The sequence below is a fragment of the Sceloporus occidentalis genome, unplaced genomic scaffold (assembly GCF_023333645.1).
Source record: "Sceloporus occidentalis isolate IW3139 unplaced genomic scaffold, rSceOcc1.0.p SCAF_48, whole genome shotgun sequence".
NCBI lineage: Eukaryota > Metazoa > Chordata > Lepidosauria > Squamata > Phrynosomatidae > Sceloporus > Sceloporus occidentalis.
Window position 1 is genome coordinate 5,282,439 of NW_028317028.1, and position 25,811 is coordinate 5,308,249.

The window sequence follows — 25,811 nt, forward strand, 5'->3', positions numbered from 1 at the left end:
ACAGCCCTAATACACATCGTTTTGTTTATAATATGGCAGAAACAAAAATTGTAGAAATTGTTCTTTGAACCGTTCTTCCTACAAAGTTACCATTTTGCATAAAATGTCTTGGTAAAACAAAGTGAAATATTGCGGAGGGAGGAACATAACACATAAGTAAAGCGTATGTAAATTCACTTTTACAATTTATGAAAAAAAATGCTAAATTCAGCATTCACATGAAAATCAAAGTTTACTGCTTCATAAACACAAACAGGAGAGGAAAAACACAGGGAATTTGAATGTTTTCAATAACCAAGCTATGGACATGGGTGAAATTGTCTTTGTTACCCCACTGAACCATGTGGTCATGTTGTGATGAACATATGAAGTCTTTAGACAAGATAAGAAAAAAACAGTCTGCAAAATGTATGAGATGAGGTTTTGCCTCATGCTGCAGCTACAAAGCAACAAATTATTTATACAGCAGGTTCTAGCTGACATATTTGCAGATGTATAACAGCTGGATATGGCTTACAAAAGATAAAACAAATGCAGACAAGCTGTGAAGTTAGTAACTGCGGCAATTTGGTCTATCATCATCAGTCCACGCTGAAAAATGATGACCAACTATGCTCAGGTTATTCACCTTGAAGAATACCTGCCGGTCAACAAACTATGTTATGTTCTAGAGGTACTAGAAAAGGACCACTTTTTACTAGGCCTCCCCCAACGCTACAGTAACCCCAGCCTCCATAAAATGGATTGGTATAATGGTCCATGTAGTAGCTGCAGACATAGAAATTGATTAAAGGGACATTCCTGCCATCATATACCCTGTCATGCTTATGATTACTGAATGGCACCTTTACATTTCCATGGTGTCCCTCTGCAGAATCCCCAATGTGTATTTACCTCTTTTTCTGCTTGCAGCTTCAAGTCTTGAAGTAGATGTGTTTGGCTGAACATATCTACTACTGTCCACACATTGTACTCATTTCCAGTTAGTCCCAGCTGAAGAGCTCACATTGGTTTCAAAAGGAGTGCTTTCCTGCGGTTGATTGGCTGCTTAAGCAGCCAATCAGTGGCTTGAAAAATGGGACCATGGTGGGGGCATCATGTTTAAGCTGTGGATATGCAGCTTCTCCTTAAAGTCACTTGAAAAAAGGTCTAAGGTTTGTATAATAAAATACTTACAAAGTGCTTTAATAGACACTATTCATTGTAGAAGCTGCATGGGGCATTAGAGTGTCCCTTAAATGGGAGAATGTGAAAAAGATATATCAAGTGCAATATGGTTGAACATATAGCAAAGTAAGTCCCTTTAAGTATAAACCACCACGGTGCAATATGTGTTAAAAGTGCTGGACAAAATTGTGCTAATATTACATTACATTACATTTATTTATAAAGCGCCGGCCGATTCCGCAGCGCTGTTACATTCATTAGAACAATTTATAAACAAACACAATAACACATACAATAACAAACTGGTGCAAAGGAGGGGAGGGCCCTGCTCTTGCGAGCTTACAATCTAGTTGGTGGTTGAAGGGAGTGAGACAATAGGAGAGGACAGCTTGGGTGAGGATGAGATGATCTGCTTCTGATGTGTTGATGCCGTTTGTTATATAGTGTTATATAATGTTCCTGAGGGGAATAAATGTTTAGTAACGTTTTAGAGGATTAATTGAATGCACACCACACTGAAACTTGCTTTTTTAACCACACATTGATACTTTATGTGGATTAAAATAATATACAATGAACAATAAACATGTGCTCGTTTTTCTTTTTTTGCAGGACACGGAGATCCTGAATACAGCCATTCTCACTGGGAAGACAGTGGCGGTGCCTGTTAAGGTGGTTTCAGTGGAGGAAAATGGTTATGTGTCAGATATTTCTGAGCTGGTGGAGTGTAAGTCCACAGATGAAGATGTTGTAAAAGTAAGTAATTTCCCCTCAAAGCCTGGGTTTATGGATTTCTCTAAAAAACATGTTTAACAACATTTTTTCTGTTGAATCCATTGGGGACTTCACTTAGAAACGCAACCAAAGCTTCTCAAAACTGGTCTGCTGATTGTGTGTAAAGTACAGGTTTTAGAATCGTCTTAGATTAAGACTGGTTGATCTTTTATGAACATAGGTGAATATTTCAGAGTTAACGTGAGACTGATTGATGTACCCTTGCTTATGTGAAAACATCATGAACAGCTGTACAGATTATACGAAAGTGTGGTTGAACAGATTTTGTTCATGATTTATACCTTTTTGAACACTTTACAAGGTGATGCAATCCTGTTAATTTTCTAACTAACGTCAACAAATTTCTTTGTCTTTAAATTTACAATGCCATATAATTCTGTGAGCTTCTCCGCTACAGAAGGATTTTTAACTGGTTGACAAGTCCTAGTATCTGATGTACAAACATGTCATTTCATTAAAAAAAATAATAATATTTAATGTACAAAATGTTTGCAATATCAATCCTCTTTTAGAATTACCGGTCTGAAAGTTAGCTTACAAAGGGTAAATGAAAGATTGTGCATAATCATATGAGAAAGGAGGAGAACCTTTGGGAAAAAAGAATTCATGCTTATCGTTAAAAAACAAGCATCCATATTATTGATGTTCAGTGTCTCTCCTGTCAGGAGTTACATGGGAAGCTGGAGCTTCATACAATTTCATTGGCAAACCATAGACACAGCTACTTAAGACATCCACTGATCTATAAAGCCCCCACCCGAGAATGTAGGTTTGAGTGCTCTCCAAGTGTGACAAATCTATCTTAACTTGACATCAAAATATGGATTACTGTCCTTAGTTTAAGCATAATTAAAGATGTACCCTCTTACATCAGGGCACTAAAATCTTGAGCCACCCTTGGATATTCTATTAGCTTTACCCTTCACAGTTCAGCACAAGTGATAAACCAATGTAATGGTATTTTCTAAGAAAAAAAAGCAGTATACTGTATGTACAAAAAGGCCACTTTATGTGTTTACAATGAAAACAATGACCATGACTTCCTGTTTTTAGGTTGAAAATGAAATAATTTTGCTCCATACAGTTTTTCCTCTCATTTTGTTAAGCAGGGTCTGCATAATTATACCTCTCAGTTGATTTATGTGTTCCTGTTTGATATGTTACTCTTCTGCTTTAATGGAACCCTGTGAAAGGGTGGGGTATGGAGAAGGGATATCATTAACCAAAAGGACTTCCATTCAGACCTTCTTACTCCCAACATTCCAGTTTATCCAAATCAGGATTCCTGTGTTTAGGTAAATGGCTAGCGGTGGGAGCAGGTGGAGCCAGGGCAAGGCTATCTGACCTTGTTACCCCAAGAGCCACATTGCAGCGCTCAACTGCAGAGTGTTGTGAAGTGACCATGATGGAGGATTGTGCCTCAACAGTGATTTTACAGCTCCCAGGGCCAGTCAGATCTTATGATCTCCCCAATCTGCCCATGATTCCTACTGCCTGCAAAAGCTGGTCAGTGCAACAATGCCTGAAAATCATGACTGCCTCGTGGAAACCAGAACACATGGAAGGTACGGGGCTTTCATTTATCTGGCACCAAAATAACTCTTCTTCCTTTTAAACGTAGTCATTGCTTGTGTTCTGCAGTCTTGTGTACTGGTACTTGATTGTGTGTTTTATGATTACTATATTCTTAGAATCAAGTAAACACAATTGCAGCCTCTTGAAGTGAGCACCCACAGTGCTTATTTTAGGCTTTGATGGTGAAGAGTTGAAATTGAATTTAACCTATTTCTTTCTTCTGACAACTTACAGTAAACATAAACTTATACTACAACTTGGGCCAAAATAAGTCTGTTGTTTCATATTCCTTTATAATTTGAGCATTTTGTGTCCCAAATTTTTTGGCATCCTTAGGCTAGGTTTCCACTTTGCTAAAAACACCCATAATAACGCCAATTCAGCCACACAGCGTTTTTTTTTGTGAAAAAACGCTGCGGCCAGATGTTAGCTGTTCTTCAATAGGAAATCGCACAATGCCATATCCACTTTTTTGTGGCAGTTTTTCAAAATCGCAGCATGTTGACACTCTGGCGTTTTTTTGCAAGGAAATCTTGGCGTTTTTCTCCAATAGAAGTCTATGGGAGAGAAAAAGCGCCATGAAAAAGCCATGTGGGTTTTGCCTTGGCGTTTTTTATGGCGTTTTTTTCCACAGTTAAAATGCAGAGGATAGACCCAGTATCTGTGTGTCCTACGAGAAATAAGCTGGAAACAAACACACAAAAGAAAGTTCATATTGAATTTTACACCATTTGGAACAAACATGCCATTACAAACAAACCAACTGGATCCTGCATGCCAAAAGCAACAGCAAACAATTTGCACCATCATTTGGGGCCAATCTTCCTAGAGGACCAGACATTCGGAATAAAGCATGCCTTACAAACCACAGAAAAGAGACAGAAGGGTCCGCCGGGGGGGTGTTTAATTAGAACTCTACCAAGGAAATGACATCAGGAGGGGGCAGATACTTGCCATTTATCCTAATCCCTTTTAGCTGGGTGAAACTTCTAACGTGTAAAGGCTGGAAAAACTGCCTAAGGTCAAAAAAGCAATTTCCACAGAAAGGCTAAAACGCCAGAAAAAAGTCCAGAAAAAACGCCAAAACGCAGGTAAATGCAGTGGCAGTTTTCTTGGCGTTTTTCATCAAGAAAATAACGCAGGACAAAAACCCAAACCTAGCATTAAAATGTTGTCTGTGCAGCCTTGATTCCATTTTGCTGTGTTGCATTAACTGAAATAGCACTAGGCTATAGCAACACTTTACCAAAGCAACACCACAAACCAACAAGGCTATTGTTTATTTTGGTTTATCTGGCTTAAAATGTTTTATGTGATTCAAATACTTAAGGGTACAAATGAAATGTTAATTCTTTTTTATGAAGTATAGTGAAAGTAACATGTATTCATAGTGATATGTTTAAATGCAATTTAAAATAAAATTAAAACCTACTTTTAATATCCCACCACACACCAAATACATGAGTGTATATTTTGAGTTCCTTTTCTGTCGTTTTTGGTTTTTTTTACATTCTCTGGTATGAAAAATTAGCTTCTCGCTGTGGAACATTTCTAAATGCCTTTAGGACACTGGATGAAATGTTTTAGATGTGATAACTGCTGAAATCTCACAGAAGATGGCTGCTTTTTAGTTTCCTTTCTCATTATACACATTTATGTGTTCATGCTTAACAGTCAGAAGAGACGATCAGTATAATTAAACGAGAGACTGGTCTGTGGGTGCCATGCTGTGTAAAGAGACAATCATTTACATTTTACTCCCTTTTACTTCAAAGAATGTGTTTAAGAGTGGGAATTCAAAGTTGACTATTATTTTTACATCCCTTATTCCAATGGGTAGCAGCAACAGGCTTTGTGCCCCCAAGGCACTTTTGACTTCCACAAGCCTTGTCATGGACATTGTTGGCCCTATACAAATATTCTGCTTACCCCTGCTTTTTTCACATGGTATCCCATAGCAGATACTTCTTGTGATGTAGTAGAGTCACATTTCCTCCCTCATTGTTCTCTTTTTTTCAGATGTCCCTCTGTTAGGGCACTTAAGAAGTCACCCTTGAGGATCCAAAACCATGTGTCCCTTTTGTTTCTCTGAGGCCTCTCTTTTTTAGGAGCTCAAAATGTCCAGTGTGTAGGAGCATATAACAAAGCTTCAGTCCTCAGTATTGAACATTTATCCCACAATATTTGGCAACAAATCAGGCAATGTCAAGTACCTTGACCTTGCTGTAAATGAATCAGTGAAATGAATAATTATAAATTACTAATTAATTAATTCCTATAATTATGATACTTACTAGACTACTTATTACACATTAGTGATGGAGGGTGGAAGCAGCATATTAGATTTTATCTTAAGATAACTTTTTTCAAAATCATGCATTGGGTCAAGGTAGTCCTTACAATATCTGGAGTGATTCAGTACAGTTGGTTGGTTGTATTTATATGGTTTTCAACCTTAATGTCAGTGGTTATAGACAATCACATAAGTGCAATAGTTAACTTTTAAATAAAACCCTTTAAAAGGAGACTACAATGTCCTACACACTCTCACTAAATACAAATGCATATTAAAGTACATGGTATGGTACATGGTAAATAAATTACTTTCTACAGAATTGTTCCATGCATTTGCGAGGGGAACAAATGAAAAATTTAATTTAAAATGTAACCCTTTCTCATTAAGATTATAAATATAATATATATATATATATATATATATATATTCTGTATGAGGATATGGCTACCCTGAATCTAGGACTGATTAATGGTTAAATCTTTACATCAAGAAAACTAGGTAGACTAGATGGGCCGAATGGTCCTTACCTGCTGTCAAATTATGTTATTTAAATCAATCCGTTATATTTATACGGCAGCGTCAGCAACTGCTACAGTGACACACATAGTATAGCTTATTGATTGTGGAACAATTTATTTCTTTTTAATACTTACTAGCCACGGCATTCTGCACACTGTCCTGTGTTAGTGAAGTAAAAATATTTCCTATATTTTCCTATAATTGTACAATTGATTTTCATGTGCAGTTTATAGTACTTCTTATAAACAGGATGATTTTAGTCTGGTGAAGTTGATGAGCTGTATGAGAGAACTATGTAGTGTATAATACAATTTATTGGATTGGCAATTACAGTACAACTAAGAGTTAGAGTAGATTTCTTGTCATCCTAATACAGATGGCATCAGATGTAGCTGCATTTTGACTGCTAGACGTCCTACAACATAATATATATATATATATATAACAGTCTCAGCACATGTTTTTAATGTAACTGAAGCATAGCCGATACAATATGAATTTGTTTTTAAGTTAACCAGCAATGTAACTAGATGTGACAAATGAACCATACTAAACACTGAATGACAATGATGGATAGAACTTTGGATGTTTAAGAACATTTGACACATTTCGAACATGGCATTTTTGATTAGTGACACAGGAAAACTGTCAGGCTGGCAGAGAATAGTTTGTGCAGTCAGTGTTAACATCTTGTTAGTTCCAGCACACATCCCAATTTATTCCATTAAAGCAGAACATGTGCTTAAACTCTCAGTTGATACCTACTTTACCAAAGGAGCTTGCTGGTAAGAAGTGTGACTTTTTCAGTCAGGACACATGTCACAGTGTACTCTGTCAGATTAGGAGAACGGGCAGACTCCAAGAGTTCTTCTCCCCAGCCACTTCAGCTTGAGGTAGTTTCAGGAGTCAAGTAGCTTCATGTGGTTCGTCAGAGACCCTTAGGAACGAACCCTCAGGAACTTCATGTTGTAGAGCAAGAAAAGGTCAAGGGATTAATGAAGTTAGCAATGCAAAAGAGTAGCTAAGGTTAACAGAGGAGCTAAGAAATATCAGGAGCATGCATAACTAACTGGGAGCACACAAGGGTAAGAGTGGCTAGAATAAGGCTATATAAAAGAAAATAAGCTCAAGACACTTAGAGGTCAAGTATAAGAAGGTGCCATCTGTGACCTCTGCGCTATAGGAAGATTAAGTATGAAGGAGGCACATCTGCAGTATATCAGCGTGGTGGATGAGACAAAGTGCATCACAAAGGTATCGGTGCCTTTATTGCTGAAACAGCACGGGTCTTAAAACAATACATTCTCAATATTAAACAACAGAGTGGAATCAAGAGCAGCTAGTGTTAACAAAACAAGTTGGGTTTTAGGGAATATCGGTAAGCATCAGAAATAAAATAAATAATTGGCAAGGTAATGGTGCCACCTATAAAGGTTAGTGTAAAGATGCAGTGCCATAACACTTGGATTCATCTGTAAATAACTTGTTTATCTCTAACTTGTGGTAGCTGATAAATATATGTGATGACCATATTTACATGCATACATATATACCATATTTGCTCAATTATAAGAGGACCCTGATTATAAGACGACCCCCCAAAATTTGAATATTAATTTAGGAAAAAAGAAAAAGCCTGAATATGACTACCCTATAAGTAAACAATTTTACTAGTACATATTAATTTACATGTAAACTATTTTTTCATATTTAATAAAAACTATGATTTAATAAAAACTGATGCCCAGAAGGTCATGTGATGCCGGCACTCCGTCTTAGAAGCCCCAGCAGAAGTGCCGGCAGCAGCAGAGGTTGTCTGCGCGCATTGCACAGACCTCCACCAGGTCCCCTGTAGCACTGCGGGGGATCCGGATCTTAGTCTTGTAGTCAGACCTTTATTTGAGGTATGATTAGAAGACGACCTCGAATATAAGACGATGGTTTTTTTTCATACAGTTAATCCCCGTTTATTTTACTGCCAATTATGCTATTTTGGGATTTTGCCACTTAGGGGGAAAAAATCCTTCTTGACTCCAAAAGGCAAACAGATTTCTCCTTAGATCACTAAGCTCTAAAATATGAATGTTTATTCTATCATTTATAGCCCTGTATGTTCTGCTTTTCTTTAAAAAATATCCAGTTACAACAACTCTATGCATTCTTTTTTTTTTAGCCAATTTCCAATCCAAGTACATACAATAAGCTTTTGTGCGGAACCGTTTCAAATGCCATAGCAAAGTCCAAATGGCCAATCCTAGATCTATATTTTTACTGACTTCTTCAATGGATGCTATTAGGTTGGTTTGACAAGACTTATCTTTCACAAAATCATACTGACTACTAAATATATTCTGATTCAAGATGTATTCTTAAATGCATGCCTTTAAAAACCAAAATAATTTCACCGCTACGTCAAGCTCACTGGCCCCCGCAGAGATTTTCATCCCTTTTTAAATATGTGCACCACATCTGCCTTAAACCGTGTTTAGTTGTTTAAGCACTTTTGCTGCCCCATGTTTGTTGCAACAGTTCCGTAAAATCAGCCAGCAGGAGCTCAGCCATCAATTCTTCCTCGGTGTAAACAGAAGAAAAATATCTGCTTTCTCCCTGTCCACACTAACCACATTTTCCATTTCAAATAACAAAGAACCAACATTGGTTTTATCATGGGTCTTTTGCATTTGTTTCTCATGGGTATACACTGATGTGTGTAAGTTTGTAATTTACCAGGAGGTACATACAAGACTATGGCATTATGCTAAAACCAAAAAAAAAAAAGAATAGAAATATGTCTTGGGAAGTTATTACTCAGTTTTCAGTTTTTATCTAGTAATGAACAGCGGCTTTGTGTTTTAATTAAGTCAAAAAAGTCAACTTAAAGATTTGTATGTTTTAAGGAAGGAGGTTTGGCTGGGTTCTTGGTAAGGAAGGACAAAATTTGGGATAAATTCTATATAATACAACCTTTTATGTGAAATGACAAAATGTGGTATTTCACAGTTTCTTTAATCACTTTAGTTTATCCGGAAAATAACTGTACATGTCCCATGTGATTTAGATTTTTCTGCAAATATTTCCACTTGTATTGAAAATGTATTGAAGATGTACCTTTTAAGGCTTAATCTATTTCAGGTTCTTTAGTGTAGATTCTTTATGAGTTATGTTTGCCTCTGTGTCCCTTTCCATGCCTCCTGCTACCACGTAATATTCAAGAAACGGAACTTGTGTAAAAATGAACATCAGAACACTAAACTAGAAACTGGAACGCAGTTGTTGTGATTAATAACGTCAGATATTCCCATACTAAACAATCATCTCAAAATGCTCCATGTCTTACGTTTTTTCGAATCCATGTTTTAAGGACACGGTTCATAGTAAATCCTTCAGTGACACAAATACAATTTTAGGTATGGAGGCAAATTAAATATTTTGATCACCTACCCACTCATTACCTTCTAGTTACCTTCACTATTGCTCATGTTTCAAAACATAGGCACAACATTTACCTGGGACAGCCTTCTTACTAAAATGGTAATACAAAGGTAGGAAAACATTTTGGATTATGACTAATTATGTCCCGAAAAATAAAAAAAACCTGTGTTTTATAACCAAACTTTGGAAAAGGCTGACAATATTTAATCAGTTAATCACACGTCACTGGTTCAATAAGAAAAATAATGTATCATTTCCCAGAACGTTACAATTCAGTTATGGCTGTATGTATAGAAAACAAAAAAGAACCACCTTCACGTGAAGAAGTGATAGTAAATAAATAAATATATACCCTACACGTTCTGCCGCTCCCAAATAACACTCCTCACAAGTGTTCAGAGAATCAGTATATCGAAAAGGGGCGCATGAACATGTGGAGAAAAATAAATAAAAGGAACAATAGCGTAATAAATTCAGATCCAAAAAATTTTAAAGGAGGCTCATCAGAAAGACCTTTTTATCTTCTTGAGGTCTGTAATATAGATGAAAAACCACAAATGGTGCAGTAATTTCTAGCAGTAGTTTAATAAAGTAAAGCAGAACAACTTACAGACAAGTTGGCATAACGGCTAAGTTATGCATATGAGCAGTAGGAAAGTCTCAACCGAGACCAGAGAAGGTAAGTTAAAATGTCCGTCTTGTAAATCCGTAGGTTTAAAAAATGTCTCAACACGTTTAGCTAACTAGTATCGGCTTCCTCAGGAGAAATAAAGATAAAATGCAGTCTCCTGAGGAAGCCGATACTAGTTGGCGCCTCCTTTAAAGTCACTTTTGTGAGTGCATTCTATACACTTATCCTAATTTTTTTGGATCTGAATTTATTACACTATTGTTCCTTTTATTTATTTTTCTCCACATGTTCATGCGACCCTTTTTCAATATACTGATGGCTGTATGTATATTAGGGAAACCAGATGTCCATGTTTTCAAGTTGTCTGAATTTTCAGTGAGTATTTCCATGACGTACCCCCTGATCTAGATATACAAACACAGCCAGGTTTTGTGCATGCTGCATTGTATCCAACACTAATTCACTTTCTCTGTGTCATAAAGACAATTACTTTGGTAATTTTTTCAGTGGGATGCAAAATGTGTTAGCAGTGACACTTGAAGGGTTAAAGGCATTATGTATTTTAAAACAACACTGTTCTCAGTATATCAGGACCATTAGCTGTGTTTTGGCTGGTGTTCTTTCTTTGCTCTCCTGGATTTAATGGCCATTCTCATAGAACTGTTGATGAGTATTGCAGAGGTTGGCAGACACTGAACAAGAGCATAAGAACCTCAAATGTTTCCCTGGTGCTACATTTAAAGACTGAGTATCTCCTCTGTGACGCGCTGCCTTCCAGAATACAGAGCATATAAACTTGTGTTGTTAAGCCTTCTGCAGCTAACATACATAATGTTTCAGATGGGCTAAGCTGCAGGGCTCTCGGCTCCAAAGACCTGCAATGATCTAAAGGATGAGGGGGACAGATTGCGGGGTTTAAAATTAGCCAAGCATCAATTAAATCGCTAATACTTCTTAAATGCGCTGTGATCATAAACACACACACATCTGTGGCATAAACACATTTTTTTCCATCCAATGTTTGCTCTAATCTTGATACTGACTGTGTGATTTAGATACTCAAAAGGTAACAATTATATATATATATATATATATATATATATATATATATATAAATCATACAGATAGTGGACTATATTAATCAATAGGAAGTAAACAGGACTCGTTTTTCTTAAAATGAAGTTCATAAAAATATATCTAGAATGTGTGCAAGAAACATAAGAATGCATTAACCCCTCAGTGGAATACATGAGCCATTAGATTATAAAAATGTTAAAATAAAATTATAATCTATAAAATCAGATTATTTGATTTTCCTTTATTGTTTGATAGTGACCCTGAATGTTTTCTGTTTTCTGCAAATAGTTTTTATTGTTTATTCTCTAAATGTAATGAAAACCACAGCAAGAATAAAATTGAAGAGGTATTGAAATATGTCAGTGTGTCTGTTTTACGATACTGTCCCTCCTAGAGACCTTTATAAAAACTGATTTAAGGCTTCATAAAAAGCATACATCAATACATTAATGGACAATCGATTCTAAGAAACAAGCAGGAGAGAGGCTGGAGCTAATCTACAGCAATTTGTGTCCTTCCTTGCATAAAATACTGATCTCCCGTACTGCTTCTAAAAAATGCATGAAGGGTATGTGGACCAAATAATCCTTTCCCCCAACACCTCCTCTTGCTTCAGAGGACTATAGTCGTATATTCAATGAGGCAGGAGTATGCGGAGAAATCATTAATAGTATTCAAGCTTAAAACTTTCATATATTGGAACCAAACACGCACAACTCACATCTTTAGTAATGTTCTGTGTACTGAAATTTCTTGTAAACAGGCAACCATGTATTTATGTCTCAAATACAATATTGTCCATGCAGTCCACTTAGGGACTATCTCTGTTTTCTCCTTCAGCATAATATACAGCACCGTTTAAAGTGGTTAATGCTACTTTTGAAAAAAAAAATACCTGTTTTTGTTTAATTTTGTTCTAATAAATGTTCTTTATCTGCATACCTGGATCCACACTGAGCTGATTCTATATTGCAATGCTAAGTCCGTTCTTCTATTGACTTTTATTAGTCAGAGGGGACTATTTACTAAGGTTAGTGTGCTTGCGGGTTGGTGTAAAAAGTCCAACTTGTATGTTTACTAAAACCAACTTGCAATTATAATTTATTTTTTGTTATAAAATTGCCTATACTTGCATGGAAAAGATACTGACTACTTGCCAGTTGAAAAAGGAGGCAACTGGCAAATTTACTAATTTGCCAGTTGCCTGTGACTTTAGATACAAGTTGGAACCAAAAAGATTGATAAATACAAACCTGAAAAAGAGCTTATATGAATCTAAATTCATCATTAACCAGCGCTCGGACAACCATAAAAGTGACTGCCGACCATCAGTATATTCAAGCTATGGTGGTGGTGTCTACTATCGAATATTCTTGCTAGCAGGTTTCAGTTGTATTTAGAATTAATTACATGCTATGAAAGCACGTTTGAAAATCATGGAAATATGTGTTCCAGAGGTTCCATGCAAATATGCCTTTTAAAGCCACGGGGTCTGCGTGTATCCCTTAATGTACATCAGTCCTATTGCGCTGTAGCAGTCACCACAATTGCATACTTCATTAAACATTGCTGCCTTTTTGTTGCCTGGCATTGTGCCCCGACAGAGCAGAGAGATCCAGAGTACACAGAGGTTATTTATATTAAGACTAATAGTGAGCTCAATGAAAAGGTTTGCCTGGAGGCCTGATATGTTCTAGGTAATAGAAATTAGATACTATGAATGTTTCATGACAGAGAGGGAGCACACTTTTTTACTTCTCTGCATTTCCATCACATTTCTGATTGTCGAAAACTTTCACTCCTCCACAAAGTTGGGCAGAGTCCCAGAAGAATAGTCAAATTGTCATTTTGAGAAAATGTTTGACAAGATTTTTTTTCCGTCTTACAGATAAGAGCTTCTTTTTTTTGCTTCTGTTTTAAATTAAAGATATGTTTTATTCTTTTGACTCTGAAGTAGGAAAATACACAGGCAGCACATTTTATTAAAAATCAACTATCAGTTTGACTTTTGCATCTATCAGCAGATGCATTCAGGTATTTGTTTATACTTTAAAATGCCACATTTACAGTCTAAGCGCCAGTCGATAAATGTTTTCCATTGAATTTTATAAACTTAAGTTGATTGCTTATTTCAGTTTCATTGTTCTATAGTGTTAGATATCCACTAATAAGTGTTTGGTGCATCACACATACAATATGTATGTCAGATATATGGGTCATAACATAATGTTTATGTGTATGATAGAATATGCATTTCCACTGCTCAACACTAAAATAAGTGGTGTATCTATGTGCGGTCTGGCCATGGGCAGCATTCCCAGATACCCTCCAGAAACTTCCATGACCATATGTTATGTACTAAGAGATCGTATTCAGGATGCATGGTGTGGGGGAACAGAATGTGTAAATGTAAATGGTGTGGTTACAAAGGAGATCTCCAATCTCCCCAGCCATGCTATTGAGAAGTGGTGCATCATGGAACCCAATAATGCAACTGGGAAGGTGGAACAGGACTTCGACCATGCTAAGACTATTTGGCTTAGGCCAGAGTATATCACTAAAACTTCATGAAAGAGAAACACACTCAGGATTCTTACAAATTGGTTCCCAAAACAACATTGTAAAATGGAGACCATTTTTATTATTATTATTATTATCTTTTCTTTATATAGCGCCAACAATTTATGCAGCACTTCTTACAATACTATTCAAGGGGTATGAGAAAACTGAGTAAGACAAGCCGATACATTAGGTGGAGAGAGCCTGTCTACTCAACTGTCAGTAAAAACTGACAGAAACTAGCAACTTACAAGAGAGTAAGCTTGCGAGCAGGGCTCTCTCCACCAAATGTATCGGTTTGTCTTAGTCTGTCAATTCTTGTCTTGTCATATCCCTTGAATTTATGTATTGTATTAAGCGCTGCGTAAACTGTTGGCGCTATATAAATAAAGGATAATAAGAGAGGCCCCATTTATTTGTGGTGTCGTTCCCAGTAAATGGGATGTTTCTAGGACAGCCAACAGCCACTACATAAACCTGCTTTGTTAAGCATGTCATGGCAGATTTCCCACTTGTCGGAACTATGGTGTTACATGAATGTTACTTTGACCAGGAGTCACCATTGTAGATGGTAGTCATGAGATATTAATGACTGGCAAGCTACATTATGCTTATTTCTTTAGCAAATTCTGTTTTTCCATAGAAATGAGGTAATTTACTGTTTACCACAAGGCAGCATAACAAGGACTGTAAGCCTACTTGAATGGGAATAAGAAAAACTCTAAAAGAAATGCATAAGGCAAAATATAATATTTAATCAAAACCACCATCAATTGCAACCATAACGTACACTGTGAGTGGTACCATTAATTAAAAAAATTATGAAAGAATTATGATACTTTTCTAAATTAAGTGAAAACTTAAAGCTAAAAAAGCAATGCTAATCACTCCCAGCCAGAGAATGCTTGTAACATTATGTTCCAATAACAACAAAAAGGTGATGTCTAATCAAAGCATAATGCTGGTCACAGAGGCTTGGCGACAAGAAGATTAAATATATTCAGAGGTTCATTTCTTTGAATGTAGAGGTAAAAGCGTTAGTCATATAAACCATACATAGCAATCTATTTAGTATTCCAACCAGAGATGAGCTAAAATAACATACTAGGAGCCAATATGAACGCTTATAAAACCCTTTCAGAATTGGGTTGCTGACAGTGAAAGCAATACGGTTACATTTCAGATATCTATTTAACCAATGGATAGTGTACGTTTTATTGTCTTTTTTTTCCCTACAAAAACTGTCTTACTTAAGTGGTTTTCTTGAGATGTAACAAGCGTATTGGTAATTAGGAATCCCTTCAAAGCTGTTTGCTTTCCTGCTGGAAGTGAGGATTCCAATAACTGTAGAGTGCAAACAGTGATAATGAAAAACATTTATGTATATGCTTTTTAAGTGTATAAAAAGTAATAGTTATATGTCAAAGTAAGACAATGTTTGAACAATGATGCCGAGACTTCTCATTACTTATAAATGTAATTTCTTATGGTTTGTTCAGATGTTATACTTTAAATCTATACATTCTTAACAGCTAGGCATGGAAATCAAATTGTATAGAGCATATTTAAATAGATATATAAAGCATTTACAAACAATACACAATGTATGAAGTATAGATCTGATTTTTAGAACCCGCTGGTTACTGTCAGTTCTCACCACGCTGTTCTGCTGTTCAGGTTTCAGAGAGATGTGACTATGTTTTTGTCAACGGGAAGGAAATGAAAGGCAAGGTCAATGTGATGGTGAACTTCACATATCACTATCTGAGCGCACCTCTGCAGATAACCATCTGGGTGCCTCGGCTGCCTCTCCAGATAGACATATCTGACACTGAGCTCAGTCAAATCAAAGGATGGAGGGTACCCATCATTGCAAATAGAAGGTGGGTTTTCCTTTGTTAAATAAGATTGAATTATCATTTTTATATTTTTTTTTGCTAGCTTGTTCTGTATGATACAGTGTATACAAGCATAGTCAAATAAACATGGAATAATACAATATACCAAAGATGTATACTTGTAGTCTGGGGTTGGTAGTGGTCATATAGACAGGAGTTGATGGACAGCTATAAGTTAACATATACTTTAGTGGCATTATAGCAATATAATAATTGTTGTCAGAATGTGCACTACATTTTTTTGATTGCATATTAACTATTTATGCTGAGTTAAAAAAAAAAAACTTTTTAAAATAAAAATAATAATTTTAAAGTTATCACACTGTCTAGAATAGGTGTGACAGTCTGTATGTGGTGGCTATCCTATTATTGTAAATATTTTTCAGACCCACAAGAGAGAGTGATGATGACGAAGAGGATGAACGCAGAGGAAGAGGGTGCTCTCTCCAATACCAACATGCAATGGTCCGTGTTCTTACCCAGTTTGTGGCTGAAGACCCAGGTCCTTTAGGACATCTCCTGTTCTTGTTGGGTGCCGACTGGCAGTTTGATGTAACAGATTTGGTAACTGACTTCATGAAATTGGAAGAGCCTAATATCGCAAAGCTGCAAGATGGGAGGCTGCTGATTGGACGGGAAGTTGGAATGACAACAATACAAGTATGTGATTTGTTAGGGTTTACTGCCACATAAGATTCTTATAGATTATGGTTATTTATGGTTAAATTTCTTAGGCCAAAAAATAATTTTCAAATTAAAGAGCAGACCATAGTTTGCTCAATGGATAGCTTTGTATTTCCAGTAAACCCTTCAACGTACTTACAGTTAAATTATATGTTTTATCCCGTTTGGTACTATACCCAGGTATATATACTGGACATGCCACGGGGTAGCCTCCTGTTGGAACTGCATCTTATTCCAATTCCAATCATATGTATTCCAATGCAAAGACTAATAGCGACAACACTTTGTTTTATATTTTTATTTTATTGTATTAAACCATAAAAAAATAAAAAAATAAGTATAGCACTTATCTGAACTAGTTTTTAAAGGTATGCATGACAAGATTATAAGTAAGTCACATTTTAAAGCACTCCATGCCAAATAACATCTAAAATCTTAAATGCTGTTGGCAACAGCAGCACCCAAACAGTTAACAGTCTCTCCTAATTCTTTATTACTGCATAATAAGGCAGTGGCATAGCAATACAAATTTTGTTTATTTCAACCCGATAGTTCAGCAGGATGCCGAGTATAAATTATGGATATGGCTGCTTATTATTAAATCGGTCTCTTTGTCTGTTGAAGGTGATGTCCCCTCTTTCGGATTCCATCCTGGCAGAAAAGACAGTGACAGTACTGGATGACAAAGTGACAATAACAGACCTGGGAGTGCAGATTGTCTCAGGACTGTCACTCCATCTTCAATCTAGCACAACAAATAACAAGGTTATTGTTGCAACTTCCATGGCTCAGGAACTGCTTCACAATCCCAAACAGGTGAAGGACCATGCAAGAAGTTCTGGGGGTTTTGTTAATTGGGGGAAATGTTGATAGTGGTTGCGGTGTGATTCATTATAAATTCTTGACTTAGGACTGGAGGTAGAGCGCTGCACAGTATTTCAGGGAAAATGTTTAGCATTTAAAACATATGCCAGATCATAACCTATCTATTTAATGTGTTGACTTATTTAAAATGATCCGAAATCAGTAGACTGGCAAATAGAGAGAAGCATTATTTCAGTCAATTAGTGATATTAATGATTTTTAGTACCTAGCGACAAGGTTCTTGATAATATATCAAGTTCGTACATAGGTTTATTTTCAAAATACCTGATGATATTTAATAGCAACCAATCTATGTCTATGTTGTTCAGCTAAGTGGAGGCACAAATTGAACCACATAATTTAAAATAAAACTACTTTTATGAGTAAACCTCCCTTTTTTACATGACAAATGATACATGTGTACAAAGCAGAATTTATTTTTGTCCACCAACATGCTGTATTAATTGATCAGTTCTGCAGGGTGTGTATGATGTTAATCAATACAACACCCCATAAGGCTAGCATTAATCAGTTCCGACTCCTTTAATCAATAGCAAGCCATAATAATGCAGATTATAAATCAGTTTGAGTTCATAAACGACAAGGCTCCTTCCTTGAAATGGAGTACAGCCCACAGTATAGATTACTCCCAGATACTAATCACTGGTATTACCATATGTCCATATTAAAAGAAGACATTTAAGAAAAAATGTACTTCCGTCAGTGTGCCTACTGTTTATAACAAAGCTACCATTGAAGTACTGATATTACAGTGTTGGTCTAGACCAGGGGTGTCCAAGTTTTTTCTGCAGTGGGCCACTTCATCATAATTGTATACGTGCGAGGGCCGCACTCATTTTTCACTGTGAGAAAATATGGCCTTTAATAAGATATGCAGATTAAAATAAAGTAAATGACACAAAACCTTTACTTTTCCTCTCACTGATTTCTGGGCCTAGAAAGTTAAAATGAAATAGTTCTATTTATTTTAGGGATACACCGAAATGAAAATTCTGGACCAAAACCGAAAATTCAGGGTTCACTTAGCCAAAACCGAAAATGACCCCCCCACATACTTTAAAAAAAAGTAAGTGTCACATCAAAATTGTACAAAAAAATTATATATTATGATTGTTAACAGCAATCTCAGGCATACCTAGATTCCAGCATGTACTGGTTGGCTGGGCATTGTACCACAATTGGACAAAAAAATCAACAATATGACTTGCCATGATAGCTAACAGCAAAAACACTCTTTTCATACCCAGGCAACCAGTAAATGCTGGAACCTAGGCATGATGGGACTGTGAATGCTGTTAGCAGATTGCTGTTAGCAATCACACTCCTATCATGCCAAGTCAGCCAGTAGATGCTGGTACAGGGTGGCCGTAAGTGCAGACCCCATACTGCTGGCAGCATCAATACACAAGGGGGGCAGCTAGCCAGGTTTCAGCATGTACTGGCTGACTTGGCATGATAGGACTGTGATTGCTAACAGCAAACACACTCTTTTTATACCCAGGCAACCAGTAAATACTGGAACCTGATGATGGGACTGTGATTGCTGTTAGCAGATTGCTGTTAGCTGTTAGCAATCACACTCCTATCATGCCAAGTCAGCCAGTACATGCTGGTACAGGGTGGCTGTAAGTGCAGACCCCATACTGCTGGCAGCATCAATACACAAGGGGGACAGCTAGCCAGGTTTCAGCATGTACTGGCTGACTTAGCATGAGAGGAGTGTGATTGCTAACAGCAATAACAGTCCCATCATGCCTAGGTTCCAGCACTTACACATCCATGCTATCACACACACATTCATTCATTCATATACTCATTCATTCACACATTCATTCCCTCACAGGCATACTCATTCAAACAACCTCCCCCACCCCCTTACCTACTACAGCTCTCGATGCCGCTCACAGACTTCAGCAGGGGGCGCGGCCTCCCTCGTTCTCCACACAGAGGAGGCAGGACTGGAGCAGAGAATAGACCCTCCCACAAGTAAGCGGCAGGGCTTGTGATCCTGGCTGCCGATCTCACGCGGGCCGCACCTCGATGTCACGCGGGCCGCATTTGGCCCTGGTCTAGACTGTGATTCATTAACAGCTTGTTAGGAGACTTAATAATTGTGATTTAGTAATTCAATTTGATTGGGACCTAACTGGATATCTACTTTAACACAGATGTGATTTAATTTGCAAAGCTTGGTTGTCTAGTGAAGAAATGTTGATGGTGACAGTGCTCTATACAGGGCCACAGAGGACACTGAGTCCCAATGTTCCTCTTCTAAGGCTACACTCCCCTTTGGTGGCATGTAGCCCAATCTTTGGGAAAACCATGGGAGGGACAGACCCTCTTGGTCCATTCCCACAAGGCAAGGGATTACAAAAGTCTTCAAGCAGCTATGAGAGCCAAGCCAAATCATGTCAACTTGTTGTTCCCCTACCAAACAGCTGAGTCTTCTGGGGGCCTGACTTTACTGTGGCATGTACAATAGTTCTGTGCAGATAAACTTAATCAACTGGCTTAAAAAAAATAGGTGACACATGCACAAAAATAAAGCATGTATCAAATGGTACATTCTGTGCAGGGTGTAACCCAAATTATCCACGTGCAGTGATTGCCCAGTTGGACCTAACTTGTGGGCTTAATTCTGATACCTCAGATTCCAAAGCACACTCTGCCTTCGAACCAGAGGATCAAGCTTACCTTCTGTCACAGGTACTCACTTGATCTTAGCCTAAATGGTAAATCGGGGTTGTCCTGCAGGAAAACACAGTGAAATCCTTATACTACAGTCATTGCCGGACTGTCTGTAAAAGGAACAAAACCTGGTATGACTGTGTTGTCAGCAGTGTTTCTAAGGACCACTTATGAAGCATGCACAGTTTAAGGCTGGTTTTTCCTAGGTATGATGCAAGTATTTAAAAAATACCAAATGCGTATTTAATGACAAGCCTTAAACATATACAATATACAGTACACATATATTGCCCCATTAAGAAAAGATACACATCCTCTATATGCAAGGCCAGAATAGGGTTTGGACTTTACTAGACTGACCACATCTGGCATTTTTCCCTAGGCATACCATGTATAGATTTCACTTGCCCTTGGCAGAACATGGGATGTGTAAACTCTCAGAATGGGAAATCTGTAGTTAGTCATACATCCCACAGTTCAGCTGTCCTGGTAAACATTGGGGATGTGGGCATTCTAGATTTCATCTGTGAATCAAAATGAATTTTTGTTGGCATAAACTTTTTCTTTCTCAGAGAGGTGAGTGGTGGCATGATTACATCAATCCTTGGCACTTGTAAAAACACATGTTGTGTTTACAGATGACATAAAACTAGGCAGTCACAATCACAATGAATGTTAATTTTCTAGTAGGGAATTTGGTCAGATTGGAGCACTGGGCAGCCAAGGGGCAGATTTAATATTGACAAATACAAAGTTATGCAGTTGGGGAAAAAAATAGATTCACATTAGGAAAACCACTAAATGAGAAGGACTTGGGAATAATTGCAGACAATGAATTTAGCAGTTTTTAAGGGCTGTCTGCTGCGGTAATGATCAGTAATATATATTGCAGTGCATAAAAGGGGTATATAAGTATGGGCACCTGTTCTTAATTAGAACAGTATCAAACTCGAAAAAGTGCAGAGACAGGCTACAAAATTTATAAGAAAGGCTAGAAATGTGAATTTGTTTATACTAGAAAACTACACAAACATACAGGAACAATACAACCTGGTCGCTTAGGACCTATTTATTAATGGGAAAGTAATAAGAACAAAAAATCATCCATTCAGACTTTGAATCTAAAGCAGCAAAAAGGGTCATTCAAAGTGACAGCAAGAAAGATGTGGAACATAATGCAAAAATAATTTTAGATCCACTTACTGAATTTCCATTCAGGTATGTGTTATTATTTTCTATGTAAAGCACCATCGCATTATACAGTGGCAGGATATGAATATATGGCGACAATTAAATTAGATTGATAGTGTAGTTTTGGGTTATTCTAGTAAAATATACAAGCAGTCCATTTTCGTCTATTAATCTTCATTTTTTGGTTTTTTATTCTGCTGTATGGTAATAACAGAAATCCCATGACGATTTAATCCCAAGCGATTAAATATTGTAAATGACTAAAACCAAAGAAAAAAAAAAAGTTGGAATGATTTAGTGCTGTGTCCTTCAGAGAGCCATATCTGCAAATCCTATGAGCAATATCAATAAATTTGTTTCAATTACTGACACGTTTCCCCAATTACTATCAACAGATAAAGATGGATTGGAGGCTCCCAATCCAAGTATAGAAAACCTCTGCTATGGCAATCCGTAAACAGAGGCTGACAGAAACATGTTTGTTAATTACCAGAGAGATATATCTCGGTTTACCTCATCGGAAATGGTGTCTGTTGTGTCTTCATTTCAGGCAATTAGCTTGATTAGATACCAGCTTACTGTTTGTCACATCAATGCAAAATCCCTTGGTTAGCTTCACATTTTATTGATCTGAGACAATGAGGTTCCAGGGGAAAAGTCGATATCCTATCACACTGCTAACCTCACATTTAATTTTCCATACAGGTACTTTGATATGCATCATTTTCTTTTAAAGGAAAAAAGCCTTTTATTGCTAAAACACAGCAGATCCAGAGCTGTGGGGCACCGCTCCTTGGTGTCCGTTTTGACTACTTGAAGCTGCCATTCACTGAAGGCCTCACTAGTCCTTAGAGTAGGCTGCTAGTGTAAATAGTGCGTGTGCGCACTGCTAAGCAGGAGATGTGTTCCGCTCTAACAATCCATTGAGCTAAGGGTAAAGAAAGAGAGCACATGGATCAGTGGTATTTTGATAAAGGGGGTACATTAATGTACATAGCATGACAGGAGTGCCCCATTAACCCTTAGTGTGTCAGCTACATAAGTAGTACATAGCATCGATTTGTGGAATCCTCCCTACAAATGCTCCGTGTGGTCAGAGAAGAGATTTTTCTGTAGTGCTGGGGAGTCAACCCTCTCCAGGAGGAAGTCAATGACTATTATTGTGAAATCAGCTGGCTGGCATGCTGGTAAAACATTTCAATCTGTGCCAGCATGCTTGGATCAGGGTAGCCTCTAGAAGGCTATACACCTATACAGAAAGAGTAAAACAAAAACAGAATGGAGTTGTGGTCAATGTATATGGTATATGTGCTGGCATATGTATTTTCTAACTAGAGTTTTTTTTATCTTTAGCATAAAATGTTATACTTTCCTATATGTGCCTACCTTGTACTATATTGTGTACTATGACCGTCATGGGTTGCATGTGGTATTGATGTGTATGTACAACTGCATCTATTCATTAAGGGTTAAGACAATCATTCAGTTTAAGTTCCTTTTAATATTTGGTTTGGTATTTATGTGGGAATAATTGGAAATAAATATATTGATATATATTTACCAATATATGACATGAAATAATGTACAATTACCCTACTGTTGGTATCTATGAAAACGTTTCCTGAAAAAAAATATTTATTCCTTTAGGAATATAATTCCAAGTACTACTAAAACTCCAAACCATCGTTTTATTCAGGAACCCTTAATTTCCATTTAACACTAAAGTGAGCACAAATAAGCTTTTGCACTGAAAATGTTTATGTACTTATATATATATATATATATATATATATATATATATATATATATATATATAAATAAAAAAATTCAGATGATAGACTAAAATGTCAGGTCTGCTAAAGATGATTTTCTTAACAAACTTTTGGAACAGAATCTTTAGAGAAAAAAATGCAGCGTGTACTGTACGTAATACATATGTGATTAATTGCCTTCACCATATTATCAATGTTGCTATTACAAATTGTTAAGGGCAATACATTTCTAAGGATAGTACCAAATGTTTGATCACAGTATGTGGAGAAATCACTACTCCAGGAAACAATCTGCAATGAAAAGACCCCTGCGGTGTATAATAGTTTTTACATTGAAATAAAGCTACAATATTCTTTTTTTTTCTAGTGTTTCCTTCAGAAATGAAATGAAAAAAAAAACAATTTTGCATGAGTCATCCCATTAAGAAATGAAAAAAAATGCAATAAATTGACTTGTGTTAATAGTATACACAAGTGGCATGGCTATGACGTTGCTTAAATCAGACTGTATAGCATTATTTTTACACTATTCCAAGCAAATACATACGAATATGAAAATTAAATGCTAAGACTAAATCTGACGTGGCTGTCCCTTCTAAAGGAACTTCATTGCCTAGCCTCAACTAGCTTTGCAGAGTTTTCTGGTGTGAAACATTCTATAAAGCGGTTTTCATAGCACCTTTTTCAAATGATGGCATATTAGTTTATGCTGTAGCATGACGTGATTGTTATGGACAGGTTCCAGCAGAGCTTAATCCTGAACCCTGTTTCTAAGGGAAACTGTATAGGTACACAAATATTAGACTTTGTGGGATTGCAGTAAAAGTGGTATTTCCAGGTGTAAGTCTTCACCAAAAAGCCTACACTAATTTCCAGCAATGGCTTTCATATTTATCATAAGCATAACCACAATAACTTGTATTACAAGGAATCATATATTTTCTTGTACATAGACATAGAATTTAAGGGGCTTGCATACCATTTTTATGATGAACCTGCTGCTTTGTATTTAATTAATATATTTTTCTTCTCTAGGAAGCTGTGGTTAGTACGTGGATACAGTTTAGTGATGGCTTGGTAACACCTCTAGACATCTATGATCCTAAGGACTTTTCCATCTCTGCTACATCATTGGATGAATCCATTGTGTCAACTTATCAGAGCAGTTTACAGAAAGGGCCTGTTGTCATAGCAGAAGGGGAAGGACAAGGACCATTGGTCAAAATTGATATGATGATCTCAGAGGCATGCCAAAAAACAAAGAGAAAAAGCATTCTTGCTGTGGGCCATGGTTACATTAAAATAAAATTTGGACAGAATGATGCAAATTCTGGGGCTGTGAGTGAGAATGGTGAAGATGAAATTGAAAATCACGCAAGTGACCGTAGGCAGAAGATGTCAGACCATGAACGGTACGGTAATGATGGAAGGTATGATGGCTCCTTCTTGGAACAGGACAAGAGCGCCATACGAAAAAGCAGTACTACAGTTAGGTCAGTATTAATCAGTAGAGTGGATGGAAGTAAGTATTCTGATGACAGTCCACTGCAAAACATTCCAATAGACTTTACCAATTTTCCTGCTCAAGTTGACTTGCCAAAAAACAATGGAGAAATAGAAGATAATGACCTTGTTCATGCTTCTAGAGGACTAAGTGATCTTGAGATTGGAATGTATGCATTGCTTGGTGTATTCTGCCTTGCCATACTAGTCTTCCTAATTAACTGTGCAACCTTTGCCCTTAAATATCGACACAAGCAGATACCATTAGAAGGACAAGCTAATATGACACACTCACATGACTGGGTGTGGCTTGGTAATGAAACAGAGTTATTGGAGAGTACACCGGATTTCTCTCCACAGCAAGATGAACATACCACTATTATAGATAGAGGAATAAGCTTGGAAGAGAGCCAGCACCTTTTCAATGGCAGTACTCAGAAGAATGTGCAGAGCCAGATACATCGATCAGCAGAGGAAATGGAAAAAGCTTCAAAAGATAAAAAATCTGAACCTCTACATTCCCCGACATCCAAGAGGAAGCGGGTTAAATTCACCACCTTTACCACTATCCCAGCTGATGATGGTTGTCCAACAGTGAACTCCTTATTGACATCTAATGACGATGACATTAAATGGGTGTGTCAGGATATGGACTTAGGGCAGTCCAAGGACCTCCAAAATTATATACAGAAGTACAAAGAATAAATAACTTTTATGTGATCGGGGATGATTTAATGACAACTTTTTGATGCCTTCTGGTTTTTTTAAGTCATACGTACAATGACAAGAACCTCTGGGTTCCTCAAAGAAAATACTTCCCATAATTTAAAGGTGCCATATTATGTGTGATGTGTGAGGTCATGCAACAATTTTAAGGGGGGGGGGGAATCACATGGATACACAGAACTCACACAAATATTCAAGAAAGGGACAATAAAAAATGTCTGTTGTGATAAGGGAGGTTTCTTAAGAAAAAAGGAAAATATGAAAAACAAGTAAGAAATATCAGCGAAAAAATAAGTTATTTTATATTTCTAAGAAAATGTAATTGAAGGGCAGGAACATATTTCTCACATATTTGGTCTAATGAAGATACTCTTCTGCATACCATGTAGATGATTTTTCAAGTCAGACTAGGG

At 36.9% G+C, this 25,811-nt stretch overlaps 1 protein-coding gene across 1 annotated transcript in view; it reads left to right on the top strand.

Annotated features, from left to right (window-relative positions):
• TMEM132C (transmembrane protein 132C) overlaps positions 1–25,377 on the top strand; it is a 132,274-nt gene extending 106,897 nt beyond the window's left edge. Inside the window, exons 5-10 of the mRNA XM_089491039.1 lie at positions 1,780–1,923; positions 15,729–15,934; positions 16,336–16,609; positions 17,258–17,449; positions 24,205–24,662; positions 24,711–25,377. Of these exons, the coding sequence (XP_089347165.1) occupies positions 1,780–1,923; positions 15,729–15,934; positions 16,336–16,609; positions 17,258–17,449; positions 24,205–24,662; positions 24,711–25,377 (1,941 nt within the window). The remainder of the gene's footprint in view (positions 1–1,779; positions 1,924–15,728; positions 15,935–16,335; positions 16,610–17,257; positions 17,450–24,204; positions 24,663–24,710) is intronic.
• Positions 25,378–25,811: the final 434 nt, after the last annotated feature.